This window comes from Panthera pardus, unplaced genomic scaffold (genome assembly GCF_024362965.1).
Source record: "Panthera pardus isolate Hobbes unplaced genomic scaffold, ASM2436296v1 HiC_scaffold_16, whole genome shotgun sequence".
NCBI classification, from domain to species: Eukaryota; Metazoa; Chordata; class Mammalia; order Carnivora; family Felidae; genus Panthera; species Panthera pardus.
Genome location: NW_026526721.1, coordinates 66,570,626 through 66,588,357, shown reverse-complemented (window position 1 = coordinate 66,588,357; position 17,732 = coordinate 66,570,626). Strand labels below are relative to the sequence as shown.

The 17,732-nt window shown below is 34.8% G+C and overlaps 1 protein-coding gene across 7 annotated transcripts in view; it reads right to left on the bottom strand.

Annotated features, from left to right (window-relative positions):
• The window catches only part of STXBP5L (syntaxin binding protein 5L), a 379,589-nt gene that overhangs the window by 11,387 nt on the left and 350,470 nt on the right, over positions 1–17,732 (bottom strand). For all 7 annotated transcript variants that reach the window (XM_019448501.2, XM_019448499.2, XM_019448505.2 and 4 more), the window contains 3 exons: positions 15,517–15,687; positions 13,181–13,420; positions 4,752–5,112 (listed from right to left, as the gene is read on the bottom strand). In XM_019448501.2, the coding sequence (XP_019304046.2) occupies positions 4,752–5,112; positions 13,181–13,420; positions 15,517–15,687 (772 nt within the window). The remainder of the gene's footprint in view (positions 1–4,751; positions 5,113–13,180; positions 13,421–15,516; positions 15,688–17,732) is intronic.

The window sequence follows — 17,732 nt, the reverse complement described above, 5'->3', positions numbered from 1 at the left end:
GATGAAGACATGGAATGGATCCAGTTCACTGTGCCTGGCCACGGAGTGGCTTTGCTCCCCATTCCTCTACTCCCTCTACACACAGGAAATAAAAATTACCTATGACTTAGGACATCTGCACTGAAGGCATGCTTAGTAAATAAACATGGTTAGGGCTGTACGGGAATGAGAATAAGTTATAAATAATAGATCAGAATTAGGCATAGCTAAATGAATACCTCTCATCTCCAGTGTCTTACCAAATAGCTATAATCTTATCCTTATGTGGTAGCCCAAAATTTTGCTTAAATATTCATCAGAATGTCCCTTTGGATATGGCCACAAGAGCCAGTTTTGCAAACTACTGAAGAAACTGGTCTCATTGCTTTTAAATCACACCTCTAATACCAAAAGGATAAAAAGAGACTTGTCATTAAATCTCCAGCTTTCAAATTGTTCAACTGATTCTGGTGTGCATGATGATTTTAAATTATCCCAGATGATAAAACCAGTACCTTGAAAAAAATGTACTTATTTCTCTTATGAAAGTAGTTTGTTATTACAAGTTAAGCCCTAGAACTTTACAATATAGAATGGGATCTGAAATGTGCACAGTTGGAAAAAGCTTTCCATGAGGTTCTAGCACTATGTTGTCCGATATGGTAGCCACTAGCTACATATGGTTATTGAGCAGTTGATATGTGGTTTGCATGAACTGAGGTATTCTGTAAGTGTAAAATATGTACTGGATTTCAAAGACTTAGTATGTTATGACATTTCAAGTAATTGAGGTCTTTAGGCTGTGAGCCAAAACAAACCCGGTTAAACAGACTTCCATGCTAGAGTCTGTCAAATTAATGGGTGGCGGTGGGGAAGGGATTCCAATGGACTTTTCTGATAAGCTACATTGTTTATGTAGCATAATAAAAGTAAGCGAAGAAAACAAAAATGGTTTAATTACTTCAGGTTGGAAATGGCAAAAAGTAATTTACTTGCTAAGAACCAGGAACCAAGTGCTTTTAAAGCTGAAAAAATAGATTTTTTTCTGTGCAGGGACACTTTATAAGGAAATAGTATCACGTAACTAACAATGGTTTTCACTAAAAGCCCAGTTTGAGAACACATTTATAGATAAGACTCTTGTATCCCTTTCTACTACTTTCTAGGTTTGGGTACATTAGCATGTAAGCAATCAGCTACCTGCCAACTATCAGAAAACTAGGTCTTGAGAAGAATGGACTCAGTAGAGTTAATTTCTGATAGGATCTGGAAATATCTAGGAAAATACTTAGCATGGGAAGATGATCAAAGTCAGGAGCATGCCAATTTGAAGGATTCAGTTCTTCAAGCTACATATTATATATATTACTAAAATCATCCCAAGGTAATTTTCTTCCAAATATTTTTGAGATCCTCAAGAACACATGAAGATTTTCCACTAGGACATAATTAATATTAAAGTAGCCATTACCATGTAAAGCAGTTTTTACATAGAGCAGAGGAAGACAGAGATAGCATCTTAATTCTCCTGTTGCTATGATTCCTGCTGTTTTTTAAACTCTCTATTTTTCATTTTTCAAGCAATTTCCCTCCTCATAAATGTAGATGGCAGCGCATATTTATTTAAATGGAAATTAATTTTCAGATATACTCAGTATCATTTGAGAAAACGAGACTCACTAAAATTTTGCAAAAACAAGGTAAGTAATCACTATCAAACTAAAAATTTCAATTGTGACAACAGTTTAACGTCTTTTAACTTAAAAGAAAAATTTTGAGTGACTAAATGTGAGCTTGGGGAGGAGAGGGTATGTGCGATACACATTTTTTTTTCCCTCAAAACTAAGGCATGTCTAGGAGTTAAGTCCTCATTTTCAAACAAGACTGGAATGATTTTCATGACAAATACTGAAAAATAGTTTGAGAAAGAGAAACAGAAACAGAGAAACAGACAGAACCAGAAATATCTAAGAGAATGAGTAGACAGTAAATGATTTTTTTGATTTTTTTTAAACTTTATGTAGCTACTTTTCCTTGGCTTACATGTCTCCTCTATTAAAGAAAATCTAACAATGAAAACACTCTCGAAAGCCAAGTTTTGCTCTGAACTACTTTCCTGTCCCTCATCTATCTTTTTACCACAGTTTCCTGAAAAAATAATCTATACCAGGGGTTGGCAAACATTTATTAAAGAGCCAGATAGTAAATATTGTAGGCTTTGTAGGCCATATAGTCTGTTATAACTACTCAACTCTGCCTTGTCATGCAAAAGCAGCTAGACTATATGTAAACAAATGGGTGTGGCTGTGTTCCAAAAACTATTTATGAACACTGAAATTTTAATTTCATGTACTTTTCACATATTATAAAATATTCTCTTTGATTTTTTTCAACATTTTAAAATATAAAATCCATTCTTAGCTTGCCAGCTGTACAATATCAGATTACAGGAAGGGCAGGATAGATACGGCCTGTTGGCTGTAGTTTGTCAACTTTTGATCTATACCACTGTCTCTTTCTCCATTGAAAATTTTGTTTTTGCCTCCACTATGCTTCTAAGATTTGTTTTGCAAGGATCACTAATACCCTACTAGTTGCCAGGCCAGGCCTAGTGTTTTTTCTTCTACTCAAATTCTTTGGCCTCTCTGCTATATCTGACTACCTCTTGACGTTTTCTTGGTGGTCTTCTATTTTTGTTTGGATACTCTTCTATCCTTTTTATTTCATGAAGTTATTCTTCTCCTTTTCCTATATCTCTGATGACTTCTTCTCAATATCCTCTGCTGGATTTTGCTTTTATTCTACTACATAAATATAGAGATATCCCCAAGTTTTTGTACCCAGATCAGTCTATTTCTCCGTTCTTTTTATACTATCTTCTTTGATGATCTCATTCACTGCTGTAACTTTCACTAATGCATTTATATAGATGACTAACAGAGCTGGATCTTCCATATTTTTCTAACAGTCCAAACCTAAAATTGCTTGCCAAACTTCTGTGGGATCACTTAAAAACACCTCACATTCCAAGAATTCATTCTCAAATTTCTCATTTTCAGCTTTTCCAAATTCTCTTATTTCCTGTTTTAATGACATCGCTGCTACCCAGGTTCATTAAATATTTTCAGTTAAATTCTCTTCTAATCCTGTGATTTAATGGCCTCCATTACCTTTCACAATCAGTTTTATATTTAGCAAGTTTTCCTCAATTATCCCTCACATCTGTTTCCACCTTGCTTTCGAGATAGCTAAAACTTTAGTTCAGAAGACCATTTCAAGCTCTTCCTTTATATGTATTTCCCGATGTATAGCTAGAGCAAGTTAAATTCAGCTTTAAAAACAGTATTTCCTATTAACTGATTAATATCAAACTCATTAGCCTGCCATTACAGGTCCTCAATAATTTACCCCAATCTTTCTCTCCAGTTTACTTTCCTCCCAACATCTTGTATTTAATAACATATACCAACTATCTCATGACTTTGATTCTGAGAACTTAGTTTGTGACTAGAAGATTCAATCCTATATTTCCTCTGTTGGAATATACATGTTCATGGTGTTATCATTATTTGTGTATCTGTCTTATCTCCCCAATTTGATAGTAAGCTTTTTAAGGATTAGGACTATGTTTTTACTAATTTTTATATCTTTCATAGGCCTAGTATAATGCTTAACTGTCTCAGTGATTTTTAGAACCAGGTGATGTATTAAAATGAATGACAGTGACTTCTACATAGGTTATATTTATTAAATATTTGTTGAATTCATAAAATAACTAGGTAATTAATTTTGTGTCTCATGAATTTTATTCTAGTTTACTAACAGTATAATGAAATCTCTCAGCTGATAGCACACTAAGGTTGTCAAAGGGCATAAACTTACAGTTACAAGATTAATACCTTCTGGGGGTTTAATGTACAGCATGGTGACTCATAGTTAACAATACTGTATTGTATACTTGATTGCTAGAAGATTAGATCTTAAACTTCTCACCACACACACACACAAATGTAACTATGTGAAGTGATGGATGTGTCAACTAATGTTATTGTGGTAGTCATATATATATGTATATATATATATATATATATATATACACACATACACACAGAGTGAAATTACTATTATATATATATTGTGTGTGTGTGTGTATAATCATTGTGCTGTATACCTTAAACTTACACAGTGTTATATTTCAGTTGTAGTGATGACTTTTAGTATACTGTTCAGTGCTGGTCTCACTTTTTCCTAGACTTGTAACCTGAGGTGATTTAAACTTTAATTTATTAACATATGTAAAATGGAGGATGCAAATAATACTTTGTTTTCCTATGTCCTACAGAAACCATAAGGATCAAATTAAATTCTGTATGTAAAATACTTATGTGGACTATAAAACATAGTAAAAGTAAGTTAATTTCTTTTCCTTATAGCTTATTCATTTTTATATTTCATGACTAGCATAGTATATGGGAGATACATATGTTCAATAAATGCTTGAATTGTGTGAATGACCAGAAAAATCAGTCTTTCCTTAGATTCCTTGAAATCAATTAAAATATATGTATTTCATTCAGAATGCAAAGCATTTTTAACAAAAAAAATTTAAAAAAAAAAGTTTCTTCAAATTGTCAAACAATAAAACATTCACAAACATAATGAAAGAATGATCTCAGTTTGCTTCTTGATTGCACATTACACATATACTTTTCAAAATTGTACCTTATTCACACTGTTGTGATTACCAGACAATTTATAAAGAAGGCAAGTACCTCATTATCATGATATGCCCATTGGCACAAAAGCATGCCAAGCAGGCACTGTTACACATGACCACCACGTCTGCTTGCAGTATAAAAGATGTCTCCGTGATGTTATGAACATAAAGACAAGTCTGAGAAGGCAGTGAGAAGACTTTGGCTTGTTTTTCTGAGCAGATTACTGTATACTGATGATCTCCTGTTTCTTGGGATGGAGAGGGGTAGTTCATGATCAGTTTCCTTCTCCAAGATTTTTCATTTTCATCTATGTTGTTTGGATCCCTCCAAACTTCATATGGCGGTTGCATTAATCCACCAGTTCGGTCCATACAGGAGAATGTTAGCACAGCTCCTTTCAGTGAGAGGAATGTGCCTATAAAAACAATTTCATATCACTGGCATGTGAAATTCTTTCTAAAACAGCTGTTATTAATGGGCAATAAATGCTTTATATTATAATTATCTATAATTTATAGTGCCACAATATTGCAGTAATATACATAAATCAGTAGATTTGCGAGTTCATCAGTTGCAATAACTTGGAATCATAGAATGTTAGATCTAAAAGGGGCCTAAGACATCAACTTGTCAAATCCTTGCATTTTATTATTTATTTACTTTTAAGATTTTATTTTTAAGTAATCTCTACACCCAATGTAAGGCTCAAACTTACCAAGATCAAGAGTCACATACACCCTACCAACTGAGCCAGCCAAGCACCCAAATCCTTTCATTTTATTAATGAGAAGATGGAGGCCCAGATTTGGGCCATGTCAGATGGCAGGTTGGTTGTTGAGCCTGGACTAGAATTCACATTTCCTAATTTCTAATCCAGTATTCTTTTGCTATACTATATAGTCTCCCTTAAAATCCTTTTTTTAAAAGCAAATTTTAGAACATTTATAATTTTCATTTATTGAAATAACTCCAACTGAAAAAACTCATGCCATCTGATTCTATTTCCTTATTTCTTAGGCTCATTTACTAGAAAACGGTTTCTCCTTCTGAAATTGAATACCTGGAATAAATTTCATGAAATTTTGACATATAGAGTTCATGCTAGCAATTTTGATTGTATTATAAAAAAAAAAAAACTTCCTTTGGCTCTTACGCAGGCTTATGCATGTTTATATAGAAAAGAAGTTTACTCACCTGGATTCTCCAAGTTTGAATATCCATGCCAAATTATTACCTATGGGCTATTTTTAACCAGTCCAGGATATTATAAACAGGATATTATAAAACTTGGGAGGCAACTTGTGACAGATTGACTTTGGGACATTACCAGACTCCTGTAAGCAACGCCCAAGAGCCTTTTTTTTTCTTTTGTCCTCTGACATCATGTAGAGAGAGTAAGGGGATTAACCTAGGCTAATATTGCCTCAAAAGTGTACATATGACAGACAATTGTAAAAGGAAGGATAATAAATAAAAATACATTCCATTTAAAGTACTTTATAACTTAAAGTGCTTAATCAAATTTAAAATAACGTGTTTAGATGATTTAACATCCCAGTTGTGTTTTAAAATCCACTTTAAAAAGAAGAATCTTGCAAATGTCCTACAAGGGAACTGAAGAAGTTAGGAGAGCAGGGTTTGGGCACTTCATCAAGGAATATAAGAACAGCTCTCCCAGTGTTCCAGAAGCGGGGTGGGGGGGGGCAGGGGGGATTTCCAAAGCTATGACAAGTGATTTAATTAGAATTCATCTAGGATTCATTCTTCTATAAAGCCACATTTCCTTAATTACCTGTCATGGGATAACTCTTCTAATTATAAATATCTTAGCACCCTCAATTTAGAGATACCCTAAGGTAGGTTAAAAAGATAAGAAATCTACATTTTGGAAGCCATTTTACTTATACCTGATGCTTACAAACTGTCAGCATCAAAATGACAATTTCTCAATAATCTGCCCTTGCCAAAACAGCTGCTTTGTCTCCTAATTTGTGATAAAAAAAATGCTTTGATTATATTCTGTCCATTAGGTTTATACAGGGTTTAAGTTTTTTCAAATATGTATTATTAATCTTTATGACTTGCCATTAATCTTTCCTAACTTAAAGAAAAAAAAAAAAACTTAAGTCCAAATTGTAAGCCACTACTATTTCAGAAATACACTTCGTTGCAAAGTAAGCTTAAATTTAAGGTCCTGTATAATAAGATCTTCACAGTTCAGTCTATGGTAAATAATTCACCCACAAGTAATTAGGACTTTCCTCTTGAAGGAGGTCTCACTGGCTGGAAGTATACCTTACTCCAGCTTTCCACAATGGCAGCCTACCCTACTACAACCTTCACTTATATTTATTGAGGACTTACTATGTGTTCTAGGTTCTGTTTTAGGGAATATAATAGTGAATAAAACAGAGATAAATCTCTACTTTCCTAGAGTTTATTTTAGATGATAGAGATAGACCATATATGATAACTAAGTATATATATGAGATATTAGACACTGATAAATACTAAGGAAAAAAATAGAGCAGGAAAGGAGATAAGAACTCTAGGGGAAAGGTATGATTAAATTTTAATAGAGTAGAAGGTGTTACGGACTAAATGTTTCTACCTCTCCCCTCTCTCAAATTCTTAGGTTGAAGACTTAACCCCCAGTGTGGATGTACTTGGAGATGGGGCCTCTAAGGTTAAATGAGGCCATAGGGTAGGGCCATGATCTGATAGAATTAGTGTCCTTAAAACAAGAGACACCAGAGTTTGTTCACTCTTTCTGGACACAGAAGAAACACTATGAGAACACAGTGTACAGGCAGCTCTCTACAACTCAAAGAGAGAGCTCTCACCAGATACCAACACTGCTGGGACACTGGTTTGGGATTTTCAGTCTGCAGAAGTGTGAGAAAATAAATTTCTGTTATTTAAGCCACCCTCTCTGTGGTATTTTGTTATGGTGTCTTGAGCAGACTAATATAGAAGAGAAGGCTTCTTTGCTTCATACTGTGAGAATCAAGACTCAGGAAACCAGCACAAAATGCTGATATACTGACTACTGGTCAGATATCTGATTATCTTTCATCTCTGAACCAGGAGTCTTTTATCTTCTATCAACATTCATAAAACTGGAAACCTAACTTTATCAGCTTGCAAATAAAGTAGAATCTCAAACTCTTTTCAGATCTTGACTTTCTAGAGCAGCAAAGGGCAGACTTAGAGATGATGAGATCAGAGAGATCAGAGATGGATCTAGGTTATAAAGCGTCTTGTAGAACACAGTAAAGACTCAGACTTTTACTTGGTATAAGGAAGATTCTGAGAATAGAGTGATGTGATCTAATTTTCACTTAACATGATCACTCTTTCTGCTGGCCATATTCCAAAGGGAGAACAGTTAAGAGGTTACTACAATAAATCCAGGCAAGGAAAGGATAAAAGTTTCTTCCAATCAGGTGGTAACAATAGAAGTGGTAAGCAATGGTCAGAATCTGAGGATACTATAAAAGTCAAGCCAACTGAATTTGCTAATAAATTAGATTCAGAGTGTGAAAGAAACAGTGGTCCAGGATGATTCTAATGTCACTGACGAGAGAAATTGGAAGGATGGAATTGTCATGAACAGATGTGGTAATGAATATGGGAGAAAGGAAAGGAAACCAGGAACTCGATTTTGGACATGGTAAGTTTGAGACGATTAATCCAAGTGGATGTCAAGTAACTGGATATCTATGTCAGAAATTTGGAGACAATTCCAGACTATAAATAAAAAATATATAACCCATTAAATTTTCAATGGCATTTAAAGTCATGAGGCAGGTTTAAAGTCATTTTGTCCTCGAATGTAAATAGAAAACAGAAAAGGTTTGAGTCCGTCTTTGGGCATTCTCATGTTTTAAGTCTAGTGAAATGAGGAGGAACCAGTAAAGTGGACTGAGAAGGAATGGCTACAAAGGTAGGAGGAAAAGTAGGCAAATATACTGTTCTGGAATCCAAGTGAAGTGTTTTTAAGGTAGGGACAACGGTAAACTTGGTAATATGTTGCTGATATGTCAAGTAATACATGGCCTGACAACTGACCATTGGATTGAGCCATGAGGTCAGTGGTGACCAGACAAAGGTTTTTATTGATTGGTATGGGAGAAAGCTTGTTTAGAATGGAGCCTAGAGAGAATGAAAGAATAAAATTGGAAATCGTGAATATAACAAAAACATTTCAAAGATTTTGCATTAAAGAAAAAGAAATGAAATGGAGCATTATAGAGGGATAGATTCAAGACAGAGTGTCTCTCTTTTATTTACTCATTTACTCACTTACTTTTAGATTTTAAGTAATCTCTACACCCACTGTGGGGCTCAAACTCACAACCCCAAGATCAAGAGTTGCATGCTGTACCGACTGAGCCAGCCAAGCACCCCAAGTTTTTCTCCTTTAATGGGAGAAAGAACAGCATGTTTATTTGCTGATCTAGCAGAAAGATAAGTATTTATTATCACTATAATTACACAATTAGGTATAAATGCAAATATAATTATATAAAGGAAACAGGAAAAGTTGCTGGATTGACTTTGAGTATACAAGTAGAGAAGTTGGCCACGTTGGGAGCTTACACAGTTTAGTCATAATAACAGGAGAGAATACAGAGACCACGGAGATATAAGCAGACAGGTTGGTAGATGTGGTGTTTGAAGTTATCTGCTTGTTTCAATTTTCTCAGTAAAAGAGGACACATGGTCATTAGCTGACATTGAAAATAGTGGAGGAGGTATTTGAGGTTTGAGGAGAGTGGAGAAAATATATGATTGTTTGAGAGTGTGGAAGAGAGGATATTACCCAGCAGCATAGGAACCTACTTGAAGTTATTGGTGATTTATTTCAAAATGAGACTATTTATTGTGGTTATGTTTTCCTCCAGCCATGGTCAGCTGCACAGGCATATAAATAAGCAGGGAGAAATAAATTTAACCAGGATTGTAATTAAGCTGAATTTGCATGTGTGATATTGTGATTTATAATAAACATTTATTTTGGTCTTTATTCTGTATCTGGCACTGAGCTGCTAAAACCTTTGGAATTTCCTCAAGGAGGAGAAAAACACAGGTGTCTTTTATTATGTTAATGAGGTGACTTTTGGATCTTACCCAAGGATAGGGGCTGGTTGCCAGAGGAACCAGCTGTGTTTAGAGGGTTGGTACCTTTAGTCCCATCCCTTCCCAATCTCCGGAGAGGAGGGGCCTGGAGATTGAATTCAACCAATGATCAATGATTTAGTCAATCATGCCTAAGTAATGAAGCCTCCATAAAAACCCAAAAGGAAGGGCTTTGAAGAGCTTCCGGGTTTGTGAACAGGTGTTAGTGCAGGGAGACTGACGCTCCTGGAGAGGGTATGGAAACTCTGTGTTCTTTTCCACATACCTTACCCACGCATCTCTTCCACGTGGATGTTCATCTGTATCCTTTCATAATAAACTGGTAAATGGTAAGTAAACAGTTTTCCTGAGTTCTGTAAGCCACTCTAACAAATTAATTGAATGAACCCAAAGAGGGGGTTGTGGGAACCTCAGATTTCTAGCCAATGTGTCAGAAGCACAGGTGACAAACTAGACTGGTGATTGACATCTAAAGGAAGGAGAGGGAGCAGTTTTGTGGGAATGAGTTCTTAACCTGTGGAATCTGACAATTATCTCCAGATAGTGTCAGGATTGAGTTAAACTGTGGGACACTCAGCTGGTGTTGCAAAGATCTGCTTCTTATGGGGAAAAACCTCTCCACATGTGGTGTCAGAAGTGTTGTGAGTGTGGAAGCAGTTTGAAAGAGGCACACAGAAGAAACACACAGAAGGAGGAAGCACTGTGTTTTTCCCCTCCCTGCACAGGAGTAAAGAATTGTAGATTTTTCCATCCTAGCCTATGTAAAGTGGCATTTGTAGAATCAGCATCACCTGGAAGCTTGTTAAAAATGCAAATCCTCAGACCCCACCCTGGACCTGTTTAATTAGAAACTCTGAGGGTGGGGACCAATAATCTGTGTTGTAACAAACCTTCCAAGTGATTCTGATACAGACTAAGGCATAACTACAGGGAATGGATAACCTTAAGGTGCTTTTCCACTCTAAAATTCAATGATTGAGTACAGTTCAAATTTCCATATCATTGAATAGAATTTGCTGTCAAGACAACCACAGTAAATTAAAGTGAAAAGATTCCTTAAAAAAAGAGTTGGCTTTTCTTTATTGAGAGGTTTTTGATTACTGATTCAATCTCCTTAGTAGTTATAGATCTGCTCAGACTTTTTATTTCTTTATGATTCAGTCTTGGTATGTTATATGTTTCCAGGAATTTATCCATTTCTTTTAGGTTGTCTGGCTTATTTGCATATAATTGTTCATAGTAGTCTCTTATGATCTTCTAATTAGGCTTTCTCTCTTTTCCATGGTTATTTGTAAAACACATTGGAAACCAGCTTCATAGTTTTCTCTATTGTATACCTCTTTTTTAAAAAAATACTTTTTTTTAGAGCACTTGTAGGTTTACAGAAAATAGAGCAAGTAGTACAGAGAGCTCCCATATGACCCCTTTGTCCTTTATTAACATCTTGTATTAATGTGGTACATTTGTTACAATTGGTGAGCTGGTATTGATATTAACTAAAGTCCGGAAGGAACAGAAGAATAATGACATAGAAGAAAATTGGAGAAGACAGGTTCCCATTATATATCTTTAAATGAGGAAAAGCTTTGCAACTACTTACTAACTAGATACCACATTATTAAGTTAAATCTATACTTATTTTGTAATTTGCCATCATTTTTAGTCTATGTCTGTTTGCTAAGAATGCTAAAGGACTTCCCTACAATATTGAGAGATCTGTTAAGTCAGTTCCAGAGAATGTTTATTTCTAAGCTTGTGAAATAGAAAACCACATTTTTTAGAATATCTCTTAAAAAACTGTCTTTCACTTATGGTTGTAAACTTTTGTACACAAGAGATAAATTTTCACCTTTAAACTTGTGAGGAATGCCTGGCACATATTAGGTGTCCAATATGTATAACGATTTATTGAGTTAAATAGTGGATTGAATTAATGTTTAATAATTCATTGTGACCTCACTAATCTGGCTTTAACTCAACCAATATAAGAGAATTGTGCATATTTCCTTAAAATAAGGAATGTAGTAAAAGATGTTTTCTCATCGTGAAATATGTTTACAATTAAAATACAGTGATCCTAGCAGATTAACTTTTAAAATACAATGCATTTTATGGGCTGAATTGTGTCTCCACCAAATTCATGTGTTGAAGGCCTAGAACCCAGTACCTCAGAAGGTACAACCTTTAAAGAAGCGATTAAGAGGAAGTTGTTAGGGTGGCCCCTAATCCAAACTGGTGTCTGTCTAAGAAAAAGTTAGCATACACAGGGAGACACTAGGGGTACATGCACACTGAAGGACAGCCATGTGAACACATGGCACCTTTGGTGATCTGCAAGCCAATGAGAGAGGCCTCAGAAGAAACCAAATCTGTTGACTCCTTAATCTTGGCTCTCTAGTCCCCAGAAGTGTGAGAAGATCAACTTTTGTTATTTAACACATACACATACACATAAATACGTTTATCTAAATTTGCTACACTAGTAGAGAGCTGACTATTCCACCTACATTAAGTAAATATCTATAAGAATTTAGTACACCAGTTAACAAAGAAAACAAAACTCTCTCTAACATGGCATACCACATATATTTATTCTTTTAAAATAAAATTCCTTATCCTATATATTAATAAAATTCCTTTTTTATTTCTTTACCTAAAAACTGTCTGAAAAACATTTCTTATCATACATAGGAAATACAAAGCAAAAGTTATTGAGAACAAAATTTTAAATGTTCAAAGGAATTGCGTGAGGAATCACATTCATCTCTTTGAAAAGAAAAAAAGATAATTCAAGTAGGAAGAAGATACTTTGCTTTAAGAAGAACATATGCTTTAGCAACAGTACTCATAACTTGGGTCAAATTTTTCAGGCACTAGGATAAAAAGGAAAGAAATTGTGTGGTATGCTTTTGAAACAAGATGGAAAGTTTACTGAAGATTTTCGAAAGCTGTGTAGTGCTTCTAGCTTAATTGTTCTGAATTTGTCAGGGATGATATAGGCTCTGCTCTGGCCTAGAACTTTGGAGAAATACTTCATTAAATACTTTAACTTTTGCATTAAGGTTTTCCTTAGTGATTTTCAGAAACTTTTTCCCCAAGGCATTGTTTAGGTGGACAGTTATACAGTTTACTACCATAGAAATGATTATACTATTTTATCCTAATGAATGGTAAGTTGCTATATGACAAATGTTGGGATAGTATATGATTTATGAAATTCTCAATAGTTTCCAACATACAGAATACTTATAGTCTTCCAGATCAATACAAATTAATGTTATACATTATCTTATGTCAAAATGTGAAAAATAGCAATTAAAGAATAAAACAAGAACTCTTACCACTTGGAAATACCATGACTGGTTCTGTAAATCTTTGCTCATCTGCTGAAGGTAGGTTCAGGGAGATGATTAACACCATTCCCAGACTAGTTCCAACAAACAAACAAGGGGAGACTGTAGAGTCATTTTTCCGAGCAAAAGACTCCATGAAGTATAGTGCTGTAATTGCTTCTTTAGAATCTTTGTCAATACTGGAGATGCTCGAACTTCTAGAACGATTATAGGAATTCTCTCGGCTTTCTATGGATGTTTAGAAGAACAAAAATTAAGTTAGTGTATTTCTATAAGAAGTAAAGTCAGACTTCATACATGAAAAACAAAATTATGAGAGGGAAGTAGAATTTGGTTCCTTGTTAACTGATCTGGAAGACAGCTTGTCCAATTCACCAGCTTATTTTGATAATGAAGAGACTGAAGTCCAGAAGTATAAATCATAAACTTAGGCAGAGCTGGGACCAGAACTTGGGACTCCAGAGTTCCAGGTCACCATGTTTTTTCCCCTACATTACCTCCTCTATTAGTTGAAATTTTCTAATCTGGGGAAAAAATATTTAGTCTAAGTAGTAAAGGTTACAAGAATTTCTGGTACCATTTTAATTATGCTTCTGTACCTCAATTATTGAAAATATTCCTAATGATTTCTTGGCAATTCCCTCTTACGGACAAAATTATGACTACTTACCTGAAAGGTCACAAATGTTCTGTGGTGAATACATGTCCCTAACTAACACAATTTTTGGTTTTGCTATATTTGGAGTAACTATAGTTGTAAAAATTGGAGTATTTACCAAGGCCAAAGAACAAATGTCGTATCCCTGAACTACTTTCAGGTTACCTACCTTGAATCCAAATCCAGTTGTAACTTTTCCTAGGACCAGATCAGAAGCTATAGACCATGCCATCTCATTGTTAATGGTAATCTTTCTGAGGGGGCTTCAGCCCACCTACAGGAAGCAGGATAGTTGCAAGTTTTCCTGCTCATCAACACTCATACATGTGCACACTCCAACAAGCATAAACTCATCCTCAGTTAAAGGAATTCGAGGCAGGTTTTGTTCTTATAATTGCTCTGGAATACAAGTTCCTCATATTCCTTTTTTTCTACATATTCACTCCTTCCTTTATAGGTACAAGTGTGACTCATTTTTATAAAAAGAGTTAAATATAAGTTCCTTAGATTATCCTTTTTCTAGAAAGACAAATATAGTATTCCTAATTTCCCCCTTATATCCCTCAGCAAGTTTGTAAAAATAATTATTCGTAATAGAATTTAGAGATGAGAGGGAGCTTGGATATAATCTATATAACTTTATAGATTTAGAGACCGAGATATAGAGTTAAGCAATTTCCCCAGAATCCAGTACAAATTAGAGGCAGAAATGTCTGAAAGTCAAAATTCTCAACTCTCAAGCCAGTGATTAAGAGTGCTATTTCTATAACCTTTACATTTTGCTTTTATTATACAAATCCTAGCTAAAATGCTTTCAAAGTTTTTTCATTCATAGTGCATCAACATTCAAGGTTGTTACTCACAGACACCTATGAGAGAGATAAATTCATTATTTGCATGTCAATGAACCAGATTTAGTATGGTATAATTAAAATAGTTTTTAAATTAAAATTTTTGAATAATAATATAGGTCATTACTATCAAATTTATTGAGGGGTGGTAAATGGGGAATTACTTTATAGATTAGAATTACCATAGAAAATCTTCCTAAGATTATTTTTTCCATATCTTTCCCTAAAGTTGTCAGCAAGACAGTAGCCACTAAGTTAGAAGATTCCTTTTTTCCTCCCTGTCTAAAACTTTCTGGCCTTCTAGCTCTTATACTTTAATCCCTGCTCCAATACTCATTCCACTAATAAGCACTTAATCGTTTAAAAAACATATGAAGATGAAGATTGCAAACTTAAGAACTTAAGATCTTGCCTTTTTCTTGGTCACATTCACTTGACAGTTGAGGAAATTAGGGTTGCAAGACATTAAATAACTACAGATAGAGACACTAAAAGCTCACCATTGAGATGGAAGGAAACTCTGTTGCTGGGGGTCTTGAGAACAAATTAAAGCATAGGTCTCCCTTTGTACAAGAGAAGGTGTCTACCAATAAGCAGAGCCATCCTGGTTTTAGAGATGAAGAAGGAGGTGTAGCGAGGAATGGATTCGGAATCATGGCCACAGTTTGACCAATCTCTCAGTTACTCATTGCTGAGAGCTGACTATAGTTTTAAATATCTTTTACATGTAATTTACATCCCTTGTCCTCTAGCTCCCATTATTATGGTATATCAAATTTTAATTGTATCCACAAAAATTTGTATGTTTAACTCACCTTCTGCTGTGACTGGTAAAGAAATTTCCATGCAAGCAGCTGATTGTGCTTTCCGAAATGGTGGTCTTCCAGGACCCCAGCGATTTACTTTTGAAACATCAGCACTAGACAGACGTTTTCCAGAACTGCAACTCTGAGAGGTTGGACTTGTGCAGTGTCCGTTTACATGATCTGTACCAGGAGGAAGAAGGCAGCATAAATACCATAATTAAATCTTCATATATAAAGGAATCTGAATGTGTAGATTAGTAAATGAAGAGTGATAATTCATTTTTTCCAAAACATACAAAGATGGCTAAGTCCTCACTATTTTAAGAGTTAGTCACATTTTCAGTAGTTAGCCAAAAACTTCATACGATTTTTATTAAACATAAGTTCATTTTTAATATTTGACTGTTAACATAGTTTAAAATTTATTGTCTCCATTAAGTATTTTATCATTTAATGGCAGTACAAAATAGGTTATAGTATTCAACTTTCTTTTGCATAATTTAAATATGCACCTATTTATATAAGTTTTGGAAGCAACTCAAGTGCTTGGAGTTTAAAATATAGAATGGAAGTATCTTACTGTGCAGTTGAAAATGGTACTTAAGAATAATGACTCTTAAGCCAGACTGCCTGGGCTCAAATCCTAATTCTACCATTTACAAAATATACAAATTATTGTAGTCCTCCATACTTTAATCTCCTTTTCTGTAAGTTGGGAATATTATCTACTTCACGGATATTTTGCGATAATTCATGTCACATGCCACAACACTTCTTAGTATATGGTAAATTCTGAACAAAAATTATTATTGTCATTCTCATTCCAGACAAATAGTACTATTTACTTAGAGCTCATGAGTTTAGCTCCGTTGTGATAGAACTTAAAAACCTGTAAATAATAGCACTAAAAATAGGTCTTATTTTTTCAATCCTGATATATAATATTTGAAACATCATCTCATAGTTCTGCAATATTCAGAATACATTTTAAAATGTGCTTTGGACATTCAAAGGATAATAGAGTTAAATGGAGAAGAATCATGTTTAATGTCCATGTGGTACTAAGTGTCCACTCCATTATAGCTTTTCTGTATTATAGAATTTGAAAAGTGTCCATTTTCTGGATATCCTTGAACTAGTGCAAGCATGACAATTAGGTCTTCCCATTTATATACATTAGTGTTTCTTTTACTATTTTCAAAAAGAAGAGTTAACATTTATCAAATATTTAAATGCCAGACACTATATAAACATTACCCATTTAATTTTTTTGAGGGGGGGGGTGTGAAAAATGGGAGAGGCGGAGAGAGAATCTTAAGCAGGCTCCATGCCCAGTGATTGTGACACAATGACCTGAGCAGAAATCAAGAGTTGGCTGCTTAACTGACTGAGCCACCCAGGTGCCCTAACACTACCCATTTAAGGTTAATAACAGCCCTACAGGGTAGATCCTTTATTATCCTGATTTTGCAGCTGAGGAAACTGAAGCTCAGAAAAAAGGGTTTGGATACTTTGGAAAAGTATCTAATAATATATAAATAGTATTCATGGGGGCAGAATTTGGATCCAGATTTTCTCACTTACTGTGTATATACTTAAAAACTGGGCCACAGGGCCACTTTAAAATATTTTGGTAAGGGATAGTTTTGAAGACACATATAGTAGGGTTTAGGAGCAGCCTGTGTAATGCGTATTGAGATCCAAGTCTTTTGGGGCCAGTCATCTTCCGTATTAACACAGATTTCAGAAATCCCAGATCTCCCAGATGGAAAGACAGAAATATCCCTTGATGAGTTAGCCGTAGGGAAGCTGAAGTCAAGAGCTCTACCCCTCCTGCACTATCAAATGTAGTCTTATAAACAGCAAAAATACTGAGAGCAACTTCTGGCACTAACAACATCTGACACAACACTGGCACTAACTAGAATGAATTAAAAAGGACAACTTTGGGGGTATAAATTGCAAAAATAAGCCATACATCTGTTGGAAAGAGTTGCCCCTTCCTCAGACACGATGTGTTGGTTGGAGGAAAAGTTGCTTTGTTAATTGACTTAATGTTGGTTTGCTTGATTAATTTGTTTTAGCAGGAAAGGAATTTATTAAAGGATATTAGGAAGTTCGGAAGCTCAGAGAGAAACTATGAGGTGTACTCAGAAGCTTGCAGCCCCAAACAATGTCCAACCACACAGGAGTTAATGTTTTACTTAAAAAAAAAAAAAAAAAAA